General features: G+C 39.6%; 1 protein-coding gene across 2 annotated transcripts in view; it reads right to left on the bottom strand.

The window, feature by feature from the left end:
- LOC122871429 (potassium voltage-gated channel subfamily D member 2-like) overlaps nt 1-27,034 on the bottom strand; it is a 91,991-nt gene that overhangs the window by 63,754 nt on the left and 1,203 nt on the right. For both annotated transcript variants that reach the window (XM_044186542.1, XM_044186543.1), the window contains exon 1: nt 26,343-27,034. This exon is cut by the window's right edge. In XM_044186542.1, the coding sequence (XP_044042477.1) occupies nt 26,343-27,034 (692 nt within the window). The remainder of the gene's footprint in view (nt 1-26,342) is intronic.

Consider the following 27,034-nt stretch of genomic DNA (forward strand, 5'->3'; position numbering starts at 1 on the left):
TATACTGTAATATACTGTATTATACTGCAATACTGTAATATACTGTAATATACTGTAATACACTGTAATATACTGTAATATACTGTAATACACTGTAATACACTGTAATATACTGTATTATACTGTAATATACTGTATTATACTGTAATACTGTAATATACTGTAATACACTGTAATACACTGTAATATACTGTATTATACTGTATTATACTGTAATACTGTAATATACTGTAATACACTGTAATACACTGTAATATACTGTATTATACTGTATTATACTGTAATACTGTAATATACTGTAATACACTGTAATACACTGTAATATACTGTATTATACTGTATTATACTGTAATACTGTAATATACTGTAATACACTGTAATACACTGTAATATACTGTATTATACTGTAATATACTGTATTATACTGCAATACTGTAATATACTGTAATACACTGTAATACACTGTAATATACTGTAATATACTGTAATACACTGTAATACACTGTAATATACTGTATTATACTGTAATATACTGTATTATACTGTAATACTGTAATATACTGTAATACACTGTAATACACTGTAATATACTGTATTATACTGTATTATACTGTAATACTGTAATATACTGTAATATACTGTATTATACTGTAATACTGTAATACACTGTAATACTGTAATATACTGTAATATACTGTAATACACTGTAATACACTGTAATATACTGTATTATACTGTATTATACTGTAATATACTGTATTATAATGTAATATACTGTATTATACTGTAATACACTGTAATACACTGTATTATACTGTATTATACTGTATTATACTGTAATATACTGTATTATACTGTAATACACTTTAATACACTGTAATACACTGTAATATACTGTATTATACTGTAATACTGTAATATACTGTAATACACTGTAATACACTGTAATATACTGTATTATACTGTATTATACTGTAATACTGTAATATACTGTAATATACTGTATTATACTGTAATACTGTAATACACTGTAATACACTGTAATATACTGTAATATACTGTATTATACTGTAATACTGTAATATACTGTATTATACTGTATTATACTGTAATACTGTAATATACTGTAATATACTGTATTATACTGCAATACTGTAATATACTGTAATATACTGTAATACACTGTAATATACTGTAATATACTGTAATATACTGTATTATACTGTAATATACTGTATTATACTGTAATACTGTAATACACTGTAATATACTGTAATACACTGTAATATACTGTATTATACTGTAATATACTGTAATATACTGTATTATACTGTAATACACTGTAATACACTGTATTATACTGTATTATACTGTATTATACTGTAATATACTGTATTATACTGTAATATACTGTATTATACTGTAATACACTGTAATACACTGTAATACACTGTATTATACTGTAATATACTGTAATATACTGTATTATACTGTAATACACTGTAATACACTGTAATACACTGTATTATACTGTATTATACTGTATTATACTGTAATATACTGTATTATACTGTAATACACTTTAATACACTGTAATACACTGTAATATACTGTATTATACTGTATTATACTGTAATATACTGTATTATACTGTATTATACTGTAATACTGTAATATACTGTATTATACTGCAATACTGTAATATACTGTAATATACTGTAATACACTGTAATATACTGTAATATACTGTATTATACTGTAATACTGTAATATACTGTAATACACTGTAATACACTGTAATATACTGTATTATACTGTATTATACTGTAATACTGTAATATACTGTAATATACTGTATTATACTGTAATACTGTAATACACTGTAATACTGTAATATACTGTAATATACTGTAATACACTGTAATACACTGTAATATACTGTATTATACTGTATTATACTGTAATATACTGTATTATAATGTAATATACTGTATTATACTGTAATACACTGTAATACACTGTATTATACTGTATTATACTGTATTATACTGTAATATACTGTATTATACTGTAATACACTTTAATACACTGTAATACACTGTAATATACTGTATTATACTGTAATACTGTAATATACTGTAATACACTGTAATACACTGTAATATACTGTATTATACTGTATTATACTGTAATACTGTAATATACTGTAATATACTGTATTATACTGTAATACTGTAATACACTGTAATACACTGTAATATACTGTAATATACTGTATTATACTGTAATACTGTAATATACTCTATTATACTGTATTATACTGTAATACTGTAATATACTGTAATATACTGTATTATACTGCAATACTGTAATATACTGTAATATACTGTAATACACTGTAATATACTGTAATATACTGTAATATACTGTATTATACTGTAATATACTGTATTATACTGTAATACTGTAATACACTGTAATATACTGTAATACACTGTAATATACTGTAATATACTGTATTATACTGTAATACTGTAATATACTGTATTATACTGTATTATACTGTAATACTGTAATATACTGTAATATACTGTATTATACTGCAATACTGTAATATACTGTAATATACTGTAATATACTGTAATACACTGTAATATACTGTAATATACTGTAATATACTGTAAGACACTAATACTGTAATACACTGTAATATACTGTATTATACTGTATTATACTGTAATATACTGTAAGACACTGTAATACTGTAATACACTGTAATATACTGTAATATACTGTATTATACTGTATTATACTGTATTATACTGTATTATACTGTAATATACTGTATTATACTTTAATACTGTAATACACTGTAATATACTGTAATGTACTGTAATACTGTAATATACTGTAATATACTGTAATATACTGTAATACTGTAATATACTGTAATACACTGTAATACTGTAATATACTGTAATATACTGTAATACTGTAATATACTGTAATACACTGTAATACTGTAATATACTGTAATACTGTAATATACTGTAATATACTGTAATACACTGTAATACTGTAATACACTGTAATATACTGTAATACTGTAATATACTATAATATACTGTAATACACTGTAATATACTGTAATATACTGTAATACACTGTAATATACTGTAATACTGTAATATACTGTAATATACTGTAATACACTGTAATATACTGTAATACACTGTAATACTGTAATATACTGTAATATACTGTAATATACTGTAATACTGTAATATACTGTAATATACTGTAATACTGTAATACTGTAATACTGTAATATACTGTAATATACTGTAATACTGTAATACTGTAATATACTGTAATATACTGTAATACTGTAATACTGTAATACATTGTAATATACTGTAATATACTGTATTATACTGTAATATACTGTAATACTGTAATACACTGTAATATACTGTAATACTGTAATATACTGTAATATACTGTAATACTGTAATACTGTAATATACTGTAATATACTGTAATACTGTAATACTGTAATACACTGTAATATACTGTAATACTGTAATACACTGTAATATACTGTAATACTGTAATACTGTAATATACTGTAATATACTGTAATACTGTAATATACTGTAATATACTGTAATACTGTAATATACTGTAATATACTGTAATACTGTAATACTGTAATATACTGTAATATACTGTAATACTGTAATACACTGTAATATACTGTAATACTGTAATACTGTAATACACTGTAATATACTGTAATACTGTAATATACTGTAATATACTGTAATATACTGTAATACTGTAATACTGTAATACACTGTAATATACTGTAATACTGTAATATACTGTATTATACTGTAATATACTGTAATACTGTAATACTGTAATACACTGTAATATACTGTAATACTGTAATACTGTAATACACTGTAATATACTGTAATACTGTAATATACTGTAATATATATACTGTAATACTGTAATATACTGTAATACTGTAATACTGTAATATACTGTAATACTGTAATACTGTAATATACTGTAATATACTGTAATACTGTAATATACTAATATACTGTATACTGTAATACTGTAATACTGTAATATACTGTAAATACTGTATACTGTAATATACTGTAATACTGTAATACTGTAATATACTGTAATATACTGTAATACTGTAATACTGTAATATACTGTAAATACTGTAATACTGTATATACTGTATATAATACTGTAATATACTGTAATATACTGTAATATACTGTAATACTGTAATATACTGTATATACTGTAATACTGTAATATACTGTAATATACTGTAATACTGTAATATACTGTAATACTGTAATATACTGTAATATACTGTAATATACTGTAATACTGTAATACTGTAATATACTGTAATATACTGTAATATACTGTAAATATACTGTACTGTAATATACTGTAATACTGTAATACTGTAATATACTGTAATATACTGTAATACTGTAATACTGTAATATACTGTAATATACTGTAATATACTGTAATATACTGTAATACTGTAATACTGTAATATACTGTAATATACTGTATACTGTATACTGTAATACTGTAATACTGTAATACACTGTAATATACTGTAATAATACTGTAATATACTGTAATATACTGTATACTGTAATACTGTAATATACTGTAATATACTGTAATACTGTAATATACTGTAATATACTGTAATATACTGTAATACTGTAATACTGTAATACACTGTAATATACTGTAATACTGTAATACTGTAATACACTGTAATATACTGTAATACTGTAATATACTGTAATATACTGTAATACTGTAATACTGTAATACACTGTAATATACTGTAATACTGTAATATACTGTATTATACTGTAATATACTGTAATACTGTAATACTGTAATACACTGTAATATACTGTAATACTGTAATACTGTAATACACTGTAATATACTGTAATACTGTAATATACTGTATTATACTGTAATATACTGTAATACTGTAATACTGTAATATACTGTAATATACTGTAATACTGTAATATACTGTAATATACTGTAATACTGTAATATACTGTAATACTGTAATATACTGTAATATACTGTAATACTGTAATACACTGTAATACTGTAATATACTGTATATACTGTAATATACTGTAATATACTGTAATACTGTAATATACTGTAATACACTGTAATATACTGTATATACTGTAATACTGTAATACTGTAATACTGTAATATACTGTAATATACTGTAATACTGTAATATACTGTATTATACTGTAATATACTGTAATATACTGTAATACTGTAATATACTGTAATATACTGTAATACTGTAATATACTGTAATATACTGTAATACTGTAATATAATATACTGTAATACTGTAATATACTGTATATATACACTGTAATATACTGTAATACTGTAATATACTGTAATATACTGTAATACTGTAATACTGTAATACACTGTAATATACTGTAATATACTGTAATATACTGTAATATACTGTAATACTGTAATACACTGTAATATACTGTAATACTGTAATATACTGTATTATACTGTAATATACTGTAATACTGTAATACTGTAATATACTGTAATATACTGTAATACTGTAATACACTGTAATATACTGTAATACTGTAATATACTGTAATATACTGTAATACTGTAATACTGTAATACACTGTAATACTGTAATATACTGTATTATACTGTAATATACTGTAATACTGTAATACTGTAATACACTGTAATATACTGTAATACTGTAATACTGTAATACACTGTAATATACTGTAATACTGTAATATACTGTATTATACTGTAATATACTGTAATATACTGTAATACTGTAATACTGTAATATACTGTAATATACTGTAATACTGTAATATACTGTAATATACTGTAATATACTGTAATACTGTAATATACTGTAATATACTGTAATACTGTAATACTGTAATATACTGTAATACTGTAATATACTGTAATATACTGTAATATACTGTAATACTGTAATACTGTAATATACTGTAATATACTGTAATATACTGTAATACTGTAATATACTGTAATATACTGTAATACTGTAATATACTGTAATATACTGTAATATACTGTAATACTGTAATATACTGTAATATACTGTAATACTGTAATATACTGTAATATACTGTAATACTGTAATACTGTAATATACTGTTCGGTCTAGACCTGCTCTATGGGAAAAGTGCGATGAGATAACTTCTGTTATGAATGAATTATGAATTATATAAATTAAATTGAAGTGAAACTGCATTGGGAGAGAAGTATGCAGGACATACTGCAGTACAAAATCTCTCTATTTTAAACTGAAAATAATCAATAAAATCAGATTATATAACTTGTTTCTGATAAAAAAATAAAATCTATTTACTTCAACAGAAGTCACAACCTTAAAGTTTACAAAATATACCTGAACTTATATAATGAACTTTCTGATGAAAATGGCTGCTCAATATTTCACATTCCAACTTTAATCTTTGCAGCCTTTTTGTGAATGTGTGTCAGTCGAGTCAACTTTATTAGTATAGCCCAATATCACAAATCACAAATCTGTCTCAGAGGACTTTACAATCTGTGCAGCAGACGGCCCGACCCTCGACCCGAATACAGAAAAACTCCCCAAAACAACCTTTAACGGGGAAAACTGTCAGAATGTCAACAATCTTTCACCACAAACAAGAAAGTGGATTTTTTATCTTTTATCTGGTTTCATGTCTGTGGACAGTTCAAACAGCCACTTCTACTTCAGGATCTATTGTCATGCAGCCACAGAGCTGCTGTCAGGTCCTCCTTTATTATTATTATTATTATTATTATTATTATTATTTGCACTTCCAGCTGCGGGTACAGTTTGTCAGTTTGGCTCCTCTTTGATATGAAAAGAGGTTTTAAACTCTTATTTCTGAAATCATTATTTATGGGGTCCGTCAGTATCACGTGTTTGTAATTCTGTCATCAGCAGCTCGCGTGGAACAGCTGAGCATTAATAAGCCACCAACCTGAAACTAAATTATACGTTTGTACTGTAATTCCTGACGGAGCTGTTTTCCTCTCTTAATAAAAACTGAACTGTGAACGTGAATCCGTTTGTGAATAAAAGTTAAGCGTGTGAACAGAGAAGTTTCTGTTTCACTCGGGCAACAGAACAACTGGTTTTTCTAAAAAAAAAAAAAATGTTTTGAGTAAATTATGAACGTAATTTTTCTGGGAGACCGTTTTGATGTGTTTCTCCTTTCATGTCCGACTGTCTCCATCAGATTCACGTCATCAGTAAAACTTCAGTCTGAGATGAAACTACAGAAGAGTCTCATCAAACTGAGTCTTTAACGACTGAACTTCCTGTCCGCCCTCTGACCTTTGACCTCTGACCGCCTCACTACTTCAGACAGTCACAGAAGAAAAGAATACAGAAAGATGGTAAAAGGGATGAAGGAGAGAAGAAATAAAGGCGATGAAAAGACGAAGAGAACGGATTCTCTGCACAAGTTTAACAATGAAACTAATTCAAGCTTGAATTTTTCTGACAGTTTCTCTCTGATTTCCTGATTGTGATCGTTCAAACACAACAATCCTCATCAAAGCTGAAATCTGTTCTCACTGTTTTCCAGCACGAGCCAGTGTTCAATAGAAAAACTGGCTAATTTAACACACGTTCAGTATTTTATTGTTAGAGTTCAGCAACCGGACCGGAACCCGTAGCTCTTCAGACTCGGAGTCTGGAACTTCATAAGAAAACTCTCTCTGACTCAGCCAATCACGTGCAGTGAAGCGTGTCATGTGTTTACACTCAGTTTATTAGGAACACAGTTCAACAGCAGCACAAACTACATCCTCCTCCGCCTGCGGTCCGTACCTGTGTGTCCAGCCTGACTCGTGTGTGTGTGGACATGAATTACTCATGTTGTGGGGACATAAATCTGTTCACACAGTCACACTGTAATAACATTTTAGGGTGAAGACTTGGTTTAAGGTTAGGTTCAGGTTTAAAAGAATGCGGTCTACAGGAGTAACGTAAAATGAAATTGTTAAAGCAGGTATCAAAATAAGCAGTTACTGTGCTCAGCGTCAGGCTGCAGGAAAGGACTGTAAGTCAGCGGAGTGTCCTCTGAAGTGATGGAAACACGTCAGTGTGTGTGTGTGTGTGTTTCAATCTGCATATAAAATACTGTAAACAGTAATAGTAATAGAGGAGAACTATTTTCATGAAATATTAACAGCAGTAAAATGTGTTTGAACGTGTGTGTGCGCCTGAACGCCGGCAGGTTTCCGTCGCACAGTAAACGTGTGTGTGTGTGTGTGTGTGGATGCACAGAGGAGAGTTGGGTTAGGACACATTCTGAGCAAATATATTGATGGTGTAAAATAAGAAACCCTGTTTGTCTTTTTCTAATTTCTATTTGGGATTTGGAACTGCAGTTCCCATCATGCCTTGGGGGATGTAACCGTGGAAACAGACAACGATCACCTGCTGACAGGAGAGAAAACATGTGAATGTGATCTGAAGTTTGGTAGTTTCTCTCTTCCTTCTTCAGGAACGAGTCAAACGTGATAGCAGCAGAGCGGCGTGTTTCCAGCGGCAGCGTGACTCCTGAGTGACGCCCGAGTGACTCCCGAGTGACGCCCGAGTGACTCCCGAGTGACGCCCGAGTGGCTCCCGAGTGGCTCCCGAGTGGCTCCCGAGTGACGCCCGAGTGACGCCCGAGTGACGCCCGAGTGGCTCCCGAGTGACGCCCGAGTGACGCCCGAGTGGCTCCCGAGTGGCTCCCGAGTGACGCCCGAGTGACGCCCGAGTGACGCCCGAGTGGCTCCCGAGTGACGCCCGAGTGACACCCGAGTGACGCCCGAGTGACTCCCGAGTGGCTCCCGAGTGACGCCCGAGTGACACCCGAGTGACGCCCGAGTGACTCCCGAGTTTCACACATTACACTGCACTGAATGACTTGCAGGAGGATCACTTCAACCCGTTTCCAATTTCACATCAAATGTTTGTGACTGAAGTCACGTCTCTGGCAGATTTATTGACTTGTTCTCAGTAAATTAAGACTTTAAAGTCGGCCTTTTTTCCGTCTTCACTGAATGTGTCAGTAAAACATCTGCTCGCACTCCTGCAAACACTTGAAACATGACCAGAAACCAAACATGCACATGAGGACTCAAGGACCTCAAGGACCTCATCATCGACTCCTGGAAGTCCTTCAAGGACCCCGAGGTTTCCTCCTGCATCACATCATCGGTTCATCTTCACTTCGAGGATCCTTTCAAAGCGACTAGTTTGAGGTTTTACATATTTATTATGTTCGAGTAGAAACCTGCAGTTTCTGTATTTGTTGCTATTTTCTTTTCTTGGCAGCTGCAGCAAACAAAACTGATTCCTACTGAAGTGCGTCGAATTCAGATTCTGTATCTCGTAAGTCGCTGTCTTAATTTCATGTGGATCTCGTTATCACAAGATACCAAAGTCAGCTTCAGTCTTCTGTCTTAAAGGTGCCCGTTGCTTTATGTGTTGAAAGTGATTTCTACATTTTATAAAATGAAACGTGTTCAAATGAAAACATTAAAACAACAGAAGTGCTCTGTGTGCAGTCTGAATATTTCTGCTCTCCACAGGATGAATCCTCATTGTGCTGGTAACCCGTCTACCTTTTCCTCTAGCGCCCCCCTTCCGGTCTGCGTGCCGGACTGATACCGGTCTGCATGCCGGGCCAGAGCCCCGCTAACAAGCTAACGGGGATTTAAAGAAAGAAACGATGATCCCAAACCATCGCTGAGTCGCTGCATTGAACACATCATTGAGTGGATGAGTCAAGACTTCCTTCACCAACGTTACAGACCAGGAAGCCAAACCTTAACTGTGGATTACAGTTAACAGACGAACAACCAGAGACCACGACTCCTGCTCCTGTCATGTCTTCGTCTGTGTGAAGGAGCCAAAGGGACGGAGAAGGAAAGGAAAGGATGTAAGGATGAAAGAGAAACCGAAGAAGCAGCACACACACACACACACACACACACGCACACACACACACACTGTTGTAGAGACGTTTAATTTCATCTTTTATCAGACTTAACAAGCTTAGGGCCAATCGGCCGGCCAGATCCCTGCCGTCACCATGGCAACCAATTTACCTTTGGCCTGAATGCGTCTGCGTCTCTGCGGCTGGTTCACCTGCTGCTGATGTTCACAAACACACACACACACACACACACACACAGTCTCTGGTTTACACTTCAGATGTGACATCGTGTGTCAGCTGCTCACAGCTGATTCAAGAGAATAACAATAATAATAATAAAAGTGCCGTGTGATCAGATTCTAACAGATTATTAATCATTTGTGGGCATCGCTGTTCGTTGTACTTTTATCAGTGGTGCACTGCACTTCAGTACGTTTACGAGGTACTTGTACTTTAGTATTCGAGTATTTCCATTTCTTGCCACTTTCTGCTTCCACATCTCAGAGGGAAATGTTGGACTTCTTACTGCAGCTTTAGGATCTTTGCAGATTACAGTTTTTCATCCCCTTCCTGTCCAGTCAAAACCATGTATCTCCATTTTGAATGAATTGAAGGATTAAGTAGGGGGGGCACCGGAGAGCCGAAGGGGGGGCAACAATACTGCTGGAGGTGGATCTGAGTCAGAAACCTCCTCCTCTTCAGAGTTGTCACTCCGTCAGACCTAAACTCTCATTGAGTCGTTCAGTGACTCACACTTCCAGAGGACGTCATCGTCTCTGACGTCCGTCCAGAATAAACCTCATAAACCCGCTGAGACGCCAGAGAAGAAACCTGCAGAACCTGCCTGAGAATCCTGCTGTTTCTAAGTCTCCTTCAGTCTCACAGTGATCCAGAGACAGCTGTCTGTCCGTCCACGGGTCCACTGCAGACAGGAGCTGCTGACTGCTGGTTCGGCTGCTCTGATGGGACAGTCTGACTGCATGTGAACACATACAGGCTGAAACAGCAAGCTGTAGCTCACAGCTGACTCACTGACGCCATGGCAACATTACACTTCCTGTTTACATCCTCCAAAGCACTATGGGAAGTGTAGGGCCAGAACTTAGGGCAATACTTACTGCCACTAAAAGTCCCACTAGAGCAGCAGCATCTCAGACCAAAACAAATGGGCGCTATGGCCCACCAGACTCCATTGAGAAAAACAGTAATTTTACCTCGCAGATTATCTTAAAACACACTTCATTGAAACTGGACAGAAACAAACTCTTTGTTAGTCTTTCCACTGTTCCAACAGGCACCAACTCTGGTTTGGGCGAAATAAATCCTTAATTCACCGAGTTGGATGAGAAAAGAAACAGCCGTCATCCTCTGCTCAGGACGCCATTACTCCACCGTATCTTTACATAGCAAATAGTCGTTTTGACATTATAGGCAGCGTTAAGCCGACAACATTCAGTTCAGACTTGACTGTGTTGAAGTGTTACAGGCTTTTGTTCAGACATGAGACCAACATGTAGAACTGGCTTCAGATTCAGAGGTAGTTTTACTTCCTGCACAGATGTGAGCGCTAGATTTCTCTTGAAGAAATTCACAATTAACTCATTTTGCAACAAAGGCAAATAAAGAGATGAAGATGTAAAACTGTCCAATTTAAAATGAGCAGCAGCAGCTCAGACAGAAGAGGAGAAACCTACTAACAGAAGAACACAGCCGGCTGGAGTTGTTACTGTGCGTCATTAGTTTCCTGTTTAGGGTTATTATTGTGTTTTAGATTTATAGCAGCGTTAGCATATTAGCAGTTAATGTGCTTCCTGTATCTCTGAGCTGCAGTGACGATGTTAATGGATTTACACTTCTGTGTTTGTGTGTCGGGGGAGTTTCTGTTCTAATGAGAAAAGCCTCATAAAGAAGTGAAAACATGCTGATTGTGTTCTCCGAGAACATCAATCAAAGCTGGAATTTCTCTTAAAACGACTGTTATTGTGTTTCCTCGTGTTTCTCGGCCCTCTGGGAGACGCAGAGGCTGTTTTTGATCTCTGTGAAACAAACAGTCGCTGCTGCAGCTTCAGCTGCTGAAACTCAGACTCACGCGATAACGGCAGCAATGTGTGGACATGAACTCAGGTTTGAGTCAAAGAGTCTTTGTGTACGCACAAGAACCTGCGTCCACCATTAAACTGGTATTGATAAAGGAAGAATGTGTCCCACTGACCTCAGACCAGCGTACACAGTTTACTGCAGGTATCTGCAGGTGAGATGATGTGATGTGAGTGTGAACATGATTCTGTTTCTACACGTGAGAAACTTTGTCAACAAAAACCAACAGATCAAATGTCTGAGCAACAGGTGAGGTTTACCTGTGGAGCATCAACACCTGAGCTCTACTGCAGCAGACCATCAGAGGTCTTAATGTGTGCGTGCTCACCTGACGTCTCAGTTCAACACCTGGACGTACCTGCAGGACTTTGTGACATCAGTATTTTCAATGAGCGAATTGAACTTTTTTGTGAAATATATCTGGAGGGAATCTTTAATAAAATATACATAATTTTTGAAACAGAAGTCTTTGTGATTTTGATCAAACTCTAAAATCAGACCCAGTCCTTTGGAAATAAAAGCATCATTTCCATCAATGTTACTGCAGTATTTGTACTGTATATCATATTTATGGACATTGTCTTGTCAGAGGAGGCAAATCTCTCCTAAAAACACACGATTTTAAACTTCATCCTGTCTCTTTGTTTTGAATGTGTTTGTATCTTAAATTGAATTTGTTAAATTGTGTATAATTGTATTTATTTATCTTTTTTAAGCACATTGTAACTCAGTTACAGTTAATTCTTCTTCACTTTTGTGGTTTGATTTTTTACTAGTCGTCCTCTGACTGTTCAAACACCTCAGTGCAGATGAGAGAAGATCTGAGCTGACAGAAATGTTGATTTACTGCTTCAGTTATTAACACGAGCTCAAAGCAAAGAGCTCAACGAGCAGCACAGAGCCCTGAGTTTCTCCTCTCAGGCTAAAAAGACGCTAGAATTGAACAAAGATAAGACAGTAAAACAAAGTGTGAAAGTATCTAGTTTTACAACCAATTTTATCATAATTAGTTATTTACTATCTGTTGTTGTGTGTATAGATAGATAGATAGATAGACAGACACACACACACTTAATTGTCTAGGTCCAGAAAAAGCTAGAAAAAGTTCAGTTAAGATCATTTTGTCAGATTTTGTAGCTTGTCTGCAGTATGTGTTCGGTACCATAAGTTCTTTGGGTTAAAGGTTATTTAGCCCCTCAGTGGGCTGAGGAGGAGGAGGAGGAGGAGGAGGAACAGACTGCATGCAGCTGCAGGAGGACGGCGTGTTTCTGTCCATCACAGCATCTGTTTGTCCTCTTTTTTGCCAACTTTCTCCTCTCGTGTCACATTTGTCCCTCCTTGTCCTCTGAAAGCTTTTTCTTCCTCCTCTCGTCTGCTTGGTGTCAACGCTCGTCTGTCTCCAGACTCTCAAACTGTCCTCTCAGCTTTTTATTCTCCTGCTGGAACTTTTTCAAGGCCATCAGTCAGAGTTTATATCTGACAGGAGTTTGTGGTTCTCACATAGTGAGCAAGTTATTTAGTCCCTCTCTGGACATCAGAGAGACTTTACCAGGGAGGACATGAAGGGAGCATTACTGTCCTTCTGTCAATTAAAATCTCTATCAGTGTTTAGACTGAAACTTCCTAAAGACAGGTAGCAGATCACAGAGATCCATCACTTTAAGTTTTAAAAGCTCTCCCTGTCTTGGTTCAGAGTTGCATTTAGTTTGAATGTTTGAAATACATCTTTCTCTTTTCAGTTGAAATGTTCCAGTTCTTCTGCCGATACGATACCAGAGTTTTGATACCAAAAGAATCCAAACTAAACACAAGCAGCCGTACGAGAAGAAGAAGAATCAAAAACAGCCTGAAACTAGAGAAATGGTGATGAATGATGACGCAGCACAGAGTTGCAGCAGAGTGTTGCAGCAGCAAAGAGTTGCAGCAGCAGCAGAGTGTTGCAGCAGCAAAGAGTGTTGCAGCAGCTGCCTGTTGCAGCAGCAGCAGAGTGTTGCAGCAGCAAAGAGTTGCAGCAGAGTGTTGCAGCAGCAAAGAGTGTTGCAGCAGCTGCCTGTTGCAGCAGCAGCAGAGTGTTGCAGCAGCAAAGAGTTGCAGCAGCAGCAGAGTGTTGCAGCAGCAGCAGAGTGTTGCAGCAGCAAAGAGTTGCAGCAGCAGCAGAGTGTTGCAGCAGCTGCCTGTTGCAGCAGCAGCAGTGTTGCAGCAGCTGCCTGTTGCAGCAGCAAAGAGTTGCAGCAGCAGCAGAGTGTTGCAGCAGCTGCCTGTTGCAGCAGCAGCAGAGTGTTGCAGCAGCAAAGAGTTGCAGCAGAGTGTTGCAGCAGCAGAGTTGCAGCAGCAGCAGAGTGTTGCAGCAGCAAAGAGTTGCAGCAGAGTGTTGCAGCAGCAGAGTTGCAGCAGCAGCAGAGAGTTGCAGCAGCAAAGAGTGTTGCAGCAGCAAAGAGTTGCAGCAGAGTGTTGCAGCAGCAAAGAGTTGCAGCAGCAAAGAGTTGCAGCAGCAGCAGAGTGTTGCAGCAGCAAAGAGTGTTGCAGCAGCAGCAGAGTGTTGCAGCAGCAAAGAGTTGCAGCAGCAGCAGAGTGTTGCAGCAGCAAAGAGTGTTGCAGCAGCAGAGTGTTGCAGCAGCAGCAGAGTGTTGCAGCAGCAGAGTGTTGCAGCAGCAAAGAGTTGCAGCAGCAGCAGAGTGTTGCAGCAGCTGCCTGTTGCAGCAGCAGCAGAGTGTTGCAGCAGCAGCAGAGTGTTGCAGCAGCAGTGTGTTGCAGCAGCAGTGTGTTGCAGCAGCAGCAGAGTGTTGCAGCAGCAGTGTGTTGCAGCAGCAGCGTGTTGCAGCAGCAGCGTGTTGCTCCTCCACACATACAGGTGTGACTTGGGGGAGTGGCCACAGGTCACATGTCCTGCAGGTACAGACAGGTGATCTGTGGAGCCACTGGATCCTCTCGTTGTCAACTGACCAGAGATCAAGTCACACAGTGAGCATGTAGAGAGGAGGAAACCTGATCCTGGTCCTGGTCTGACACGCAGACAGAGATCATAAGAGACAGAGCAGCTTACAGCAGCAGGTGAGGCCCCCAGGGGCCCCAGTTCCTTGAAAGGTGCAACGACACGTGACAAGAGTGACAGTTTGTATGAAGGCTGAAAAATGAAGTCATATCTGCTACTGTTTTCTAGCCCAAAAATGGCCTCCAGAAAACAAAAAAGCCTCAGATACTAAAACTATCTCTAAAACACAAACGCACATGATAAAACAGACCAAACTTTAACTAAAACTGGTTTGTCATCCCCCTTTTAGTTTATTTGTTAAACTAAATTAAGTGAAACCAACGTGAACTGAGAGAGCGGGTTCCCGGTTCGTTCCGTTCACCCGCGACTAGCGAACCAACTTTTAAAGTAAAAACATTTGAATGGTTGCTTTTTGGCTTGTTTTAGCTCCTCGTTTTGGTTTATGTTAACTGTTTGATTCAGATTCAAGATTTAAAAATAACTCAATCATATAAAATTGTCTTAGCTTACAACATAAAAACACACACTCATGAAAAACTCACATAAAATTAAATTGAAACACAAATAATTTCGTAAATAAATAAGAGCTGGTGTCCGAAGCTGCATTAAAAAGTAGTGACCTTGTTTGAATGGATATTGCAGCGGGAATGAAAGTTCTCTTTTTGGCCAAAGGTGCTCTGAAGCGGCTGAAAGGTCCTCAGTGATGGACTGATAGTCCACTGTAAAGGTCTGACAGTTGGGTTTGAGTGACGCCGGTGATTTTGGTTTCATGCTCTCATCAACCCTGTTTTACATTTTAGATTTCTGTGAAAAAGTCATCACTGAGATCCAGAAGACGTCAACACACCTGTGTTTTCATTCGCACACTGTGATTTCCAACATATTTAACATCATTCGTCATGGGAGAAGTCAGCTTTAAAAGTTCCTATGATCATTTTTAACTGATTAACTGGTGAAAAATGTCCAAAAGTCCAAGTTGATCATCAAATGTTTTGTTTGACCAACAGTTTCATATTGTAGATGACAAACAGAGAATATTCTCTGTGTGAAAGGGAAGTTTTGTCATTTTAGCTTAAAGATTAATCACGCGATTATTCAATTATCAAAACTGTAATTGATTAATTGAATAGTTGTTGCAGCTTTACTGGAATTAACTGCAAAACGACAACAAGCTGTTGAACTGGAATAAATGTTTTTAAATCAAGAATCCTTCATTTTAGGGTTCTCATCGTGAGCGGATGAACCTGCTCGGCCCCCGGTTACCCCCCACTGCTCCCACGCTGCAAAACAACAAACAGCAGAGTTTCTCTTTCAGTCTGTTTATCTGCAGCTGATTGAAAACAGAAGTAGGTTTTCCCCTCGACACCAACTGGAAGAATTTCTCTCTTTAGTCCGAGTCAGCAGATCAGAGCTGAGGAAGACGTGTCGATCCGTAAATCTGACTCTGAATTCACAGAAACAAACCTTCAGTTCGTCTCCTCTTCTTCGACCCGGCAGCCGCAGAGAGACACGCGGTCAGCCACCACAGAAGAAGAACGATTTGTTCTGAGAGGAGCTGAATGTGTTTAAAGAGCTGTAATAAACTCTCCCTCCCTCTGTTTATATTCAGTCTGAACTGATCTGGGATCAGTTTAACATCCTGCAGAGGCTGTTAAACACACTGATGAGTCAGCTGATGGAGACTGGGAACACGCTGCTGCTCACACTGGTCTGACTGGTTTTATGGTCCTGATGAGTCACAGCCTGTCACTGCGCGAGACTACAGCTCAAATCCATATTTACACGTCTGATACATCTGCAATAATAATAATAATCAGAATCTGCACTATGTTGGACGATCAGTCAAAGATGTTTGATGCAGAAATCGTCTCTGAAAAGTGACGTTTATATAAAAGGTGAAAGTTCGAGAGAAAATCTGCAGCAACTTTGATGATCAGGAAATCGTTTGTCTCCGTCTTCACCTCTCAGCTGTTTACAGGTGATCAAACGCGTCGCTCTGCTGACGCCAGCTGATCTGATCTGAGAGAAGTGAAGCAGCGGCTCAGTGAACCTGCTGTGTTTCTTTAAATAAAAGGAGGTCTTTTTCCTGCAGCTGAATGAGTGTGTGTGTTAGTGTGTTAGTGTGTAAGTGTGTGTGTGTGAGCTGCAGCTGTGCAGCAGTGTATTTATGTCTGTCATTGATATTCACAGCCAGCTCCGGATCAATGAGCCCCGACACTCTGCCTATTATTTCATTTCTGGTAGAGACGAAGCCACGACTCGGCTCAACTGTTTTCCAGTCGGTTTCGGCTGACTCGTCACGGGGGGAGGGGGGGGGTTAAGAGAGGCTGAGAGATGGAGGAGGAAGAGGAGAGACCACAGAGCCCCCGATGCTTCACATCATAAATCTAAACACTTAAAAAAGACCAAACGCGGAGTTAGAAAACAAAGCGACTCATTGATCCGTTTATGAAAGCTCCTCATCTCTTCACGTGGTCCCATCCCAAACGCTAACGCCACAACTCTGGTGAATATTAGTGCACACCCAAAAATACCCAACAGCACTGTTTTGCACTGATTCACACATACAAAGACCCGAAGGCCCCGAACCTGAATGATAAAGTGCAGGACACACACCGGGCGCACGTTTGGGTCGTAATATAAATGTTACTTCTTCATGTATTTACATTTATATCATCTACCAAACAATAAATTAGGATTAAATTGGTTCTGCTTTCCATAATAATGTTAGTAAAGAAAACAAAAGCCACATTACTAATTAGCATTATAATGCAATACATCGTTTGATACAGACCTTTTTATGTTATATAAAAATACATTCAAGCTGCTACTTACAATGTCAACAACGGACATTTAAACTGGACAAATAAAGTCTTATTTACCACAGAGTTCTGTCTGTTATCTCTGATTCTTAATGCAATACCCCAAAAATGCAGAAGCTGGGCTTTTTTAAGCCCTGAGTAATGTCTGCAGGCTTCCTCACAAGCTGCATACAGCCCCCCCCCCAGGAAGGTAGGGCAGCTGGTATGTTGCCTCAGAGGCAAAGTCCACATGATTTTAACGTTTTGATGAACTCAGAGCTTTTTCAGAGTTTGGAAATTGGACAGTCAGAGGAGAGCGTTTCTCTGGTTTCACTCCTCGTGTCAGGGCTGACCAGCTTGGATTGGTGACCGATCTGGTGATTTTCAGGTGAAAAGACGTGAAGGTGTTAAAGCTCGGCAGAACTGGAGGATATAAACAACATAAACAAACTCTTTGCTACAGAAAAAATGATAATTTTTAATATTCACCCCAAATATTCTGTCAGTGACTATTAATATCTTAATATGAGTCTCTGGAAACACTGAAGTACCTCAATAAAATATGTTTCAACTTCAGTCATCTTCCTCAGTCTCAGAGTTTTGGGAAAAGCCTCATCACTTTGCAAATATGTAAATACTCCTACTTCACCTAATAAGACTCTTTATCAGCCTCCTCTTCTTCTCTCCTCTAATTGTCTGCCGTCCAAATATCACCCCGACTCTGGCACTGAGTCGCTCCGAGTGTCATTAAAATGGTCATTTCCAAATTAAACAGGAGCAGCGTTTTGGGACGAGTCGAACTCTTTTCTGACAACACTAACCATCTTTTCTGCTCGGCTGCTCCTCCAAGGTGGCTTCATTACAGAGCCCATTAAAAATAATCACTTAGACGCGCAGAGAAAGTCTGCATGTGTGTTCTGAGCAGCTAATGCATTAATTTAATTAGCAGCATTAACAGCGTATCATCCCACAGAGAGAGAAGAAGAAAAGACAGTCAGGAAGGAAACTGGAGAGCAGGAGAGGAAACTGTAACACTAGAAACAGCCATGAAGAGTATGAAATGTTTCAATGCAAAGTCAATACCAGCAGCACCAGATCTCAGGTTCAAATCTGCATCAGGTTATCTGTGATCGATTTACTGCCCTGCGAGGCTTTGAAATCACCTCGGTGAACTGCAGCTCTGAATAATAACAGCCTGAAAGTCACAGAGAAAATCACGTTTATTTATCACTTCCTGTTGACTTGAAGTGGGAAGCAAAATAAAAGCCCCTCGAGGTGATTTACCCTGAAGATGTGCTGCTGCCTGCTGGTCCGTTCTGAACTAACCCTGACTTCCTGCTGCCTGCTGGAGCTGCTGACATGCACTGTTAGATATGGGCTACTAAAATACTTGGTTAAGGTTCGTTGAAAGTGATGTTTTTTGGTTAAATACTAAAAAAAACAATAAGCTTGGCTTCCATTTCAGATCTGGTTCCCGCTTGATAAAATTCCTGGATTCGCTAAGCTCCGAGGCTAATGAATCTCTTATTAATAACCTCCTCTCTCTTTCTTATTAGCAAAGAGCATTATACAAAACATTCAGGTAACAGCTTCTCATTTTTAGCCGCCGTTGAACGTCACTTTTACCGGTTGAAATGACAAACCTCTCCGGTGGCAGATCAGGTCAGCTGTAGCTAATTAACGTCAATTCTGTAAAAGCTAAAATTGAACTTTTGTCAGTTGTCTCGATGTATTCTCTGCAGATCAGTGTCGGAAATGTTTAGTTCAGGCCGAATATTCGACTTTGCAGGAGGTGGTGGTGGTCGATTGTTCCACTCGACTTCTGTATTTTAATTTGTCATGTGCTTGTAGTTCCTATATTTTTCTTATCTACAAGTATTTTTAATCGTTTTATTTTATTTTATATTTTTTATTAACGTAGGATAACCGCCTGTTGTGCGGTTATGCTACGTCATTTTTTGTACAATTACGCAGCTAAAAGATGGCTATAATTTGTCTGACATGTTTTGTCTAACATGATGTTTAAATTGGGAGCTTTTTGACTTTGACCCAGTGATTTTAGTGTATCTCTCCTACTAAATATGTTTGTATTCTACTAATTTGCTTTGCATTTTAGAAATGTAATTGCTGCCTGGTTTACGTTCACTGGGAACATTTTACAACTCAGAACATGTCCTGCTTCTCATGTGTTCTTAAGTTGAGGTAAAGTAGTGCATATCCTCCTCTGACCAGGTGGATTTAGCATATACAGTGCTGCTGACTGTGACCTGAGCCTTGTTACTACGCTGCACTGAGAACAAAATCCACCAACTCTGATTATGTGCTCATTAAAGTAAAGTGACACCAAACAAAAATATCCAGTGATACGTATCGGTGTCTATGTTGAGGAGCAAGACTGCAGCCAATCAGGTTACAACCTTTTGTGTAATCTGTGGTGTTTAATGTACAAACGAGACTTTAGTTCCCTGTCTTTAGTCTTGAGGGCAGCACGTCCGCCAAGGCAACGCTAGTGTCGCCCGAAAACTACACCCAACCTGGAGAGAAGAGCTGTCTGAAGGATGAACTCTGGGAACAAAAGTACCTTCCCTTGCTGTTAATTCATAACCTGGGAGCTCCTATAAAATGGATGACTATAGTTAAAACACTAGTGGCTAATCATGCACACACAACTGCTAATATGAAGCAAACACACCAAAGCACTCCCAATCAATGACGATCAGTGTTAGTGGGAGAAGCATCCCCAGAAGAAGACAACGAACAAATGTAACGTTAGTTGTGGGTCCTGCGGAGGCTTACAAGTGTTGATCAGTGCCATTCAAACTTCTGTGTGAAAACGCTAACTGTTACATAGCTAAGGATGCGGTTGGGTTGGGGGCAGAACGGAAGAGCCACAGTATATCCACCAGCCAAGACACCACCAGACCGCAGGTTTTAGATACTGAAACACTTTGGTTAGGATTCTGGAAAGATGTTGGGTTTGGTTAAATATTAAAAAAGTCAGCAGGTCAGTGTTCACACACAACCGAACCAGCAGGCAGCAGCAGTTCTTCACAGTAAAACACCACTGTCTTTCCTGAGCCGAAACCAAAAGCTTCGGGCCGTCCATCATGCTCTAGTTTGTAAGAGCAGAAAACATTGTTTGTGAGAAAACAAAAGAAATATGTCGACAGTAAACAGTTTGCAGATACGTTCGATACAAACATTCTCTTGCTGAGTTGGAATTACACTTCAGAAAAGTATAATCTGATAATAGAAGAGTCTCTGCAGGTCTTGTATAACTAATATCTGTACAAGCATTCAAGAGAAAGCTGCTGAGGTTAAACTTCCCGTTCATGTCATCTGATCTCTTTATTAATTTACCACCTCCTCACGGATATTAAAAGGTCTGCAGATAATAAAGCGACGGAAACATTTATTGTTACATACTGCTGATTATGTTTTCAGGTCTGTCAACACGTTGTACACTCCAACACTGATCAAACTGAAATATCTCAACATATTCCTGAAACTTCTCTCTCAGCTCGTTTTTTTATTCTTCTGTCACTTTTCCTGTGAACAGCTGAGGTCAACACTGTGAGTTTATCTTCATGATGTCGAGACGACAAACAGATCTATAATCTCGGTGACTCGACCCCCGCGTGGCAGGAGGTCATGTGACTAAATAATACATGTGTGTGTTTGTGCGGGTCACTGAACAGCAACAAACGCAACAACTGCAAACGTCAGTGTGGGTCTGAATGAGGTTTTCTTACTGCAGGTTTGTTCATGAGTTATTAACGTGAAAATTAATAACTCATGAACAAACCTGCAGTAAGAAAACCTCATTCAGACCCACACTGACGTTTGCAGTGAAACTAATAACTGAAAATGTGTAAAGAGATATGAAAGAAACATGATTCTCAGTGTTTCAGAGATCTAAAGAGAGCTGCAACCAATGATTATTTTCATTATGGATTCATCAGATGCCAAACGTCACGTCCAACAGTCCAAAACCCAAAGACGTTCAGTTTACTGTCAGTCAAAGAAAAGCAGCAGATATTCACATTCAGCACGCTGCATGGAACCAGCGGACGTGATAAACACTCAAACTATTAATCAATTATCAAAATAGCTGCAGATTCATTTCATCGTTTCAGCTGCAGATGTAGGCATGGCGTCCAGACGGCACAGAACTGACTCTAAACTTTTAGCATGTTAGCTTTTAGCATGTTCTATCGTAGAAAAGGTTTCAGTCGTAGTCGTCTGGACGCTGTTTTCAGAATCAAGACGTTTCGGCTCCCATCCGGAAGTCATTCTCAATTGTGAAAATGGTCTGAGAACTCAGAAATTTAAGCTACTCTGTGTTGCTTAAGCCCCGCCCTCAGGGAGGAGTCTACCTGAGTGTCTGTTAATTAGCTAGTTTCACCTGAAACTGACCTAATAGTTTCCATGATGGCCCAGTAATCAGTAATCAGGCCTATTGTTTTCTGGCTGCACCTCCCTCATCACTGTTAAGTACCTGATTAGCATGTGATTGGCTTGACCAAGGTGTTAATACACTGTGGTAAACTTTGGGCAGATTGAATCTCAGACCACCATTTCTGTTTAAAGAGGGGTTTTCTTTTTTCACAAAAATGGCTTCTTTGACGCCCCGTTCAAACCAACTCAAGGACTGAAGGATTTTTTCACACTGAGAACGACTTCCGGATGGGAGCCGAAACGTCTTGATTCTGAAAACAGCGTCCAGACGACTGCGACTGAAACCTTTTCTACGATAGAACACTCCTAGACGAATGAGGGACTACACCGCCTTTTAGCATGTTAGCTTTTAGCATGTTAGCTTTTAGCATGTTAGTGTAACTGCCAGATCTCACAGTTCTGACTGATTTGATGGTAAAAGCAGCAGAGCTCAGATCAGCATGTAAATGATCCTCAGTGTGTCTGGACGTGACGGCTGCTGCAGCTGGGTGACCGTCAACAGACCAATTACAGGAGCAGAGAGTTTAATCTCCGCCGCTCGCTCCGAATAAACCAACTAATGAGCCAATTCGCTGCTTGTTTTATGGGACCTGTCTAATTGCTGGTGTTTGCGACTGTTCCAGGTGAGCCAAACGAGGCTTTAATAGGTTACAGTGTGTTTAACTCCACCAACCGGCGGAGCCTGCTTGGGAAGTGGGCTGTCTGCTGCTAAAGGGCTGCCGTATGATTGGCTGGAGGAGGCTTTGTTGCCGTGACATATCGCCGGTGGATCTTTCAGGGTGTTTGTGTACTTAAGCTGATAACCAGCCGTTCACACAGCTGCAGCGCGGTGTTTGGTTTGGACAGACGAGTCCAGCGTGTTGTTGTTCCGCTTGTGTGAACGGAGTTTGTTTGGGGTTTAATTGCACTTCAGTCTCTAAAGAACATTTTCCATCATGTTTGAAGTGAAATGGGTCAGATAATAAAATATTGATGAGTTTTGTCTCCATGAAGTGAGACGGAGTCACAACATCAGAGTGATCTTTAGTCCCGTCTCTCTGACGTGACGTTATCTCCTCGTGTGGTTATATAACCTGACAGGCTGTTTGATTAAAGCCAGGCAGCAGGTGTGTGTGTGTGTGTGTGTGTGTGTGTGTGTGTGTGTGTGTGTGTTTACACTGTGTAACAAAGGCTTATTTACTGTCACTGAACACACGTCGGACCTGCAGGAACACAAGAGAACGTCAGCTCGTTTCTTTCTGTCCAAACGAGAAGACAGACCACCACAGCCTGCAGGCCAGCCAATCAGCAAGCAGAACACCGGTCCGCTTCGTCGTTTGAATCCACAACTCTTTAAAGATCCGAAACGTTTCGCGTTTGTGTCGTCGGAGTCTCAAACTGACGAGTCGGCAGGAACTAAACGCTTTCTTTTGTTAATGAGGAAACATCAGAAACGATGATCAATTTGTTATCGTGCTCTTTATAATAATCACTGCAGCTGAACAACAAATCAGAATGTGTTCATTAAGGAGCTCTGAGCGGCACTGACTGACGTTTGATTGGGACTAAAAACACTGATTCAATCGTCTTTTTTTTATCTGAAAAACATGCAGAGAAGGTACTTTTCTGCCCTGGGTCGTGTCTGCAGGTTTTCCCTTCAGGCTCCATCGGCCCCAACAACCTCCACCAACTGTATGTAGCCTGAGAGGCCAAACCCGGGGTGAACGAACCTTTGTAAAGCTCTCTCTGCTGCCCGTTAAGCTCGTTACTCCGGCTGAACGAGCCTCCGACCTTCTCTCCTCTGGAGATTTTATCATTACTGAGGCGAATCTGATCATCGTCATACTAACCACGGCAACATCTCCACTGAACTCGTGTTAACAGACCCCCCAGTATCAGGAACTCTCCCGCTGCCTCTTTAAACTGACACCTTTCTACCAGACTTCTGAAACTTCTTCTTCGCCGTTTCATAAACTAAAGACATGCAAAGTTTAAAAGCAATAAAAAGTCTGTTCATCTTCCAGAAAAGACCTTTTGGAGTCCAGCTGCGGTTCAGCACCACAGACAGATCAGATCTGAAACCAGTAAATCACTGATTAAGAAACAACTCGATTCTCTGATGGCTCGGGTTCTCTGTGTTTTAATCTCTCTGTTTGTGGAGAATGAAACGAATCGTTACTTGCAGCCCAACAAAATTCATCGAATTTTCAGATTTTGGTTTGATAAACAACATTAAATAAACCAACTCAGTTTGTGTTTCAGCACCGCGGACAGAGACGCGACGCGACGAAAGAAAAGAGAAAACAGTCGATATCGGAGCTGTAACGAGCTGACAGGAAGTGTTGTTGAAGGCAGAGAGGAGAAGAAGAAGAAGAGAGGAGGAGGAGGAGGAGGAAGAGGAGATGCTGTGGTTTTATTTTCCTCTGATAGACGCAGGTTTGATCCTCAAACTGAATCAAACTACAACTGAAGAGATTTACTCTACTGAGCGCGCTCAGTGCAGACGGAGGTTACAGAGAGGTTAACACACACACACACACACACACACACACACACACACAGACTGAAGTCAAACAGGAAACAGGAAAACACACCAAACCAAAGATCATCAGAGTCAGAGAGTCACACTCAGGGGGTAAACCTTCAAAACTAAATTTGATTTTCTCCAATCGAATGAAAAGACTGACAGGAAGTTGGAGATTTCCAAACCTATAAAACTCTTCAAAGTGTGATGAAGTGTCTGAGGACTCGACCTTCACACCTCCTCTTCCTCTCCCTCTTCCTCTTCCTGAGGACGCTGAGGTCGACTTCAGCTGAACTGTTGCTGCACGACACAAACAGCGTCACAGAACGGCTGCATTTACTTTTATTTCATGGTTTATAATAATCAAAGGGCTGCATTCCCAGGTGACATCACTCATTAACCATGACATCACACATGACATCAGCAGACTCAGCAGCCATGTTTCCTCTGCTTCCTCACAGTCACAGTTCCACAGTGACGACGCGCAGCAGCACGCCGGACCACGGGTCCAACACAAACACGGACGTTCGGACGTTCGGACGTTCGGAAGCGTGAGTGCAGTTTGTCCAAAAGCACAAACAGCTGTTCACACCTGCAGAAACATCTGAGGCAGAATCCGGTTTTCCACTCCTGAAGCGTTTCTCTCGTTTCACTGAGACGACCTTTCCTCTGCAGCCGCTACGGCTTCAATTAAAGAAAGTCCAATGGGAGTTTTGTGTGAGAATGAAACATCAGGTTTTCTTCCATCAATCAATCAAACTTTAATTCTACAGCACCGTCCAACACCCGAGACTGAACCAAAGTGCTGCACGACATCACAAACAAGATCAAAGATATTAACAACAGAACAAACAGCTCAGCAGAGCACGTTACAACGTGAAGATAAAGACAAGTGTCGCGGGGCCGCTAAGCTATTCTAAACAAAGGCAGCTCAGTGAAGACCGTACGTCAGCGGGCAGAGAGTCCAGAGTTTCGGACCGGCCACTGCAAAAGAACGGTCGCCCCACTGTTTGCCCCGGGACCAGGGGACCGGGGGACCGGGGGACCGGGGGACCGGGGGACCTCCAGCGGGACCGGGGGACCGGGGGACCGGGGGACCTCCAGCAGATCGCAGAGCTCTGCCGGGTCGCTGAGGGCTCAGGATCTCTACAGAGAGGAAGGTGCGAGGCCGCTGACCGCATTAAAAACAAATGTCAGGGACTGGACAGGGAGCCAGTGCAGCGAGTACGGGACAGGTGTGATGTGCTCGCGCATTTCAGGAGTCTGTGCGGGAACTAACGAAGCCTGGAGAGCTTCCTCCGGGTCACAGCGGCTGGAGGAGGGTGTAACCTTCGCTAGGAGGCGGAGCTGAAAGAAGCTCCCCCCCCCCACACACACACACACACACACACTCAGCCAGCATCACCTACCCCAGCGTTGTCATGGTGACGATGGTGTACCAGAAGGCGGCCGGGATGCTGGTGAACTTGCTGGCGGTGGATCCCTTCTCCGCGTAGAACATGACGGTGGCGAAGATGATGATGGCCATGGTGAGGGAGAAGAGCAGGAAGCCCAGCTCCGACGCGCAGCTCTTCAGAGTGTAGCCCAGGATGCGAAGTCCCGCAGAGTGCCGCGAGAATTTGAAAATCCGAAACACCCTGAAGACGCGCAGAGTAACGAAGGCGCCGCTCACGTCCTCGTTGTCCGTCATGACGAGGCCGATGTAGTACGGCATGATGGCCACCACGTCGATGACGCTCATGACGCTCTTCACGAACTTGTAGCGGCTCGGCGCCACGAGCAGGCGCAGCAGGTACTCCACCGTGAAGATCATGACGCACGCGGTGTCCAGGCAGAAGAAGGCCAGCGCGTACCGCTCACCGCACGACACCTCCTTGGCGCGGTTCGGCGCGAGGCCGCACGGGACCGTCTCCACCACGTTGGCGAGCACCGACACCGCGATGAAGAAGCCGGTGACATAGTAGAAGACCAGCGCCATGGTGGAGGTGTGCGGGTTCTCAAAGGCGCGCCACATGGTCTCCCGGAAGCTCAGCTCCACAGAGACCAGGTCGTTGGTCTGGTTCATCTCCTCGTCGTCCTGGATCCGCTCCTGGTTCTCCCG

The sequence above is a fragment of the Siniperca chuatsi genome, linkage group LG23 (genome assembly GCF_020085105.1).
Source record: "Siniperca chuatsi isolate FFG_IHB_CAS linkage group LG23, ASM2008510v1, whole genome shotgun sequence".
NCBI classification, from domain to species: Eukaryota; Metazoa; Chordata; class Actinopteri; order Centrarchiformes; family Sinipercidae; genus Siniperca; species Siniperca chuatsi.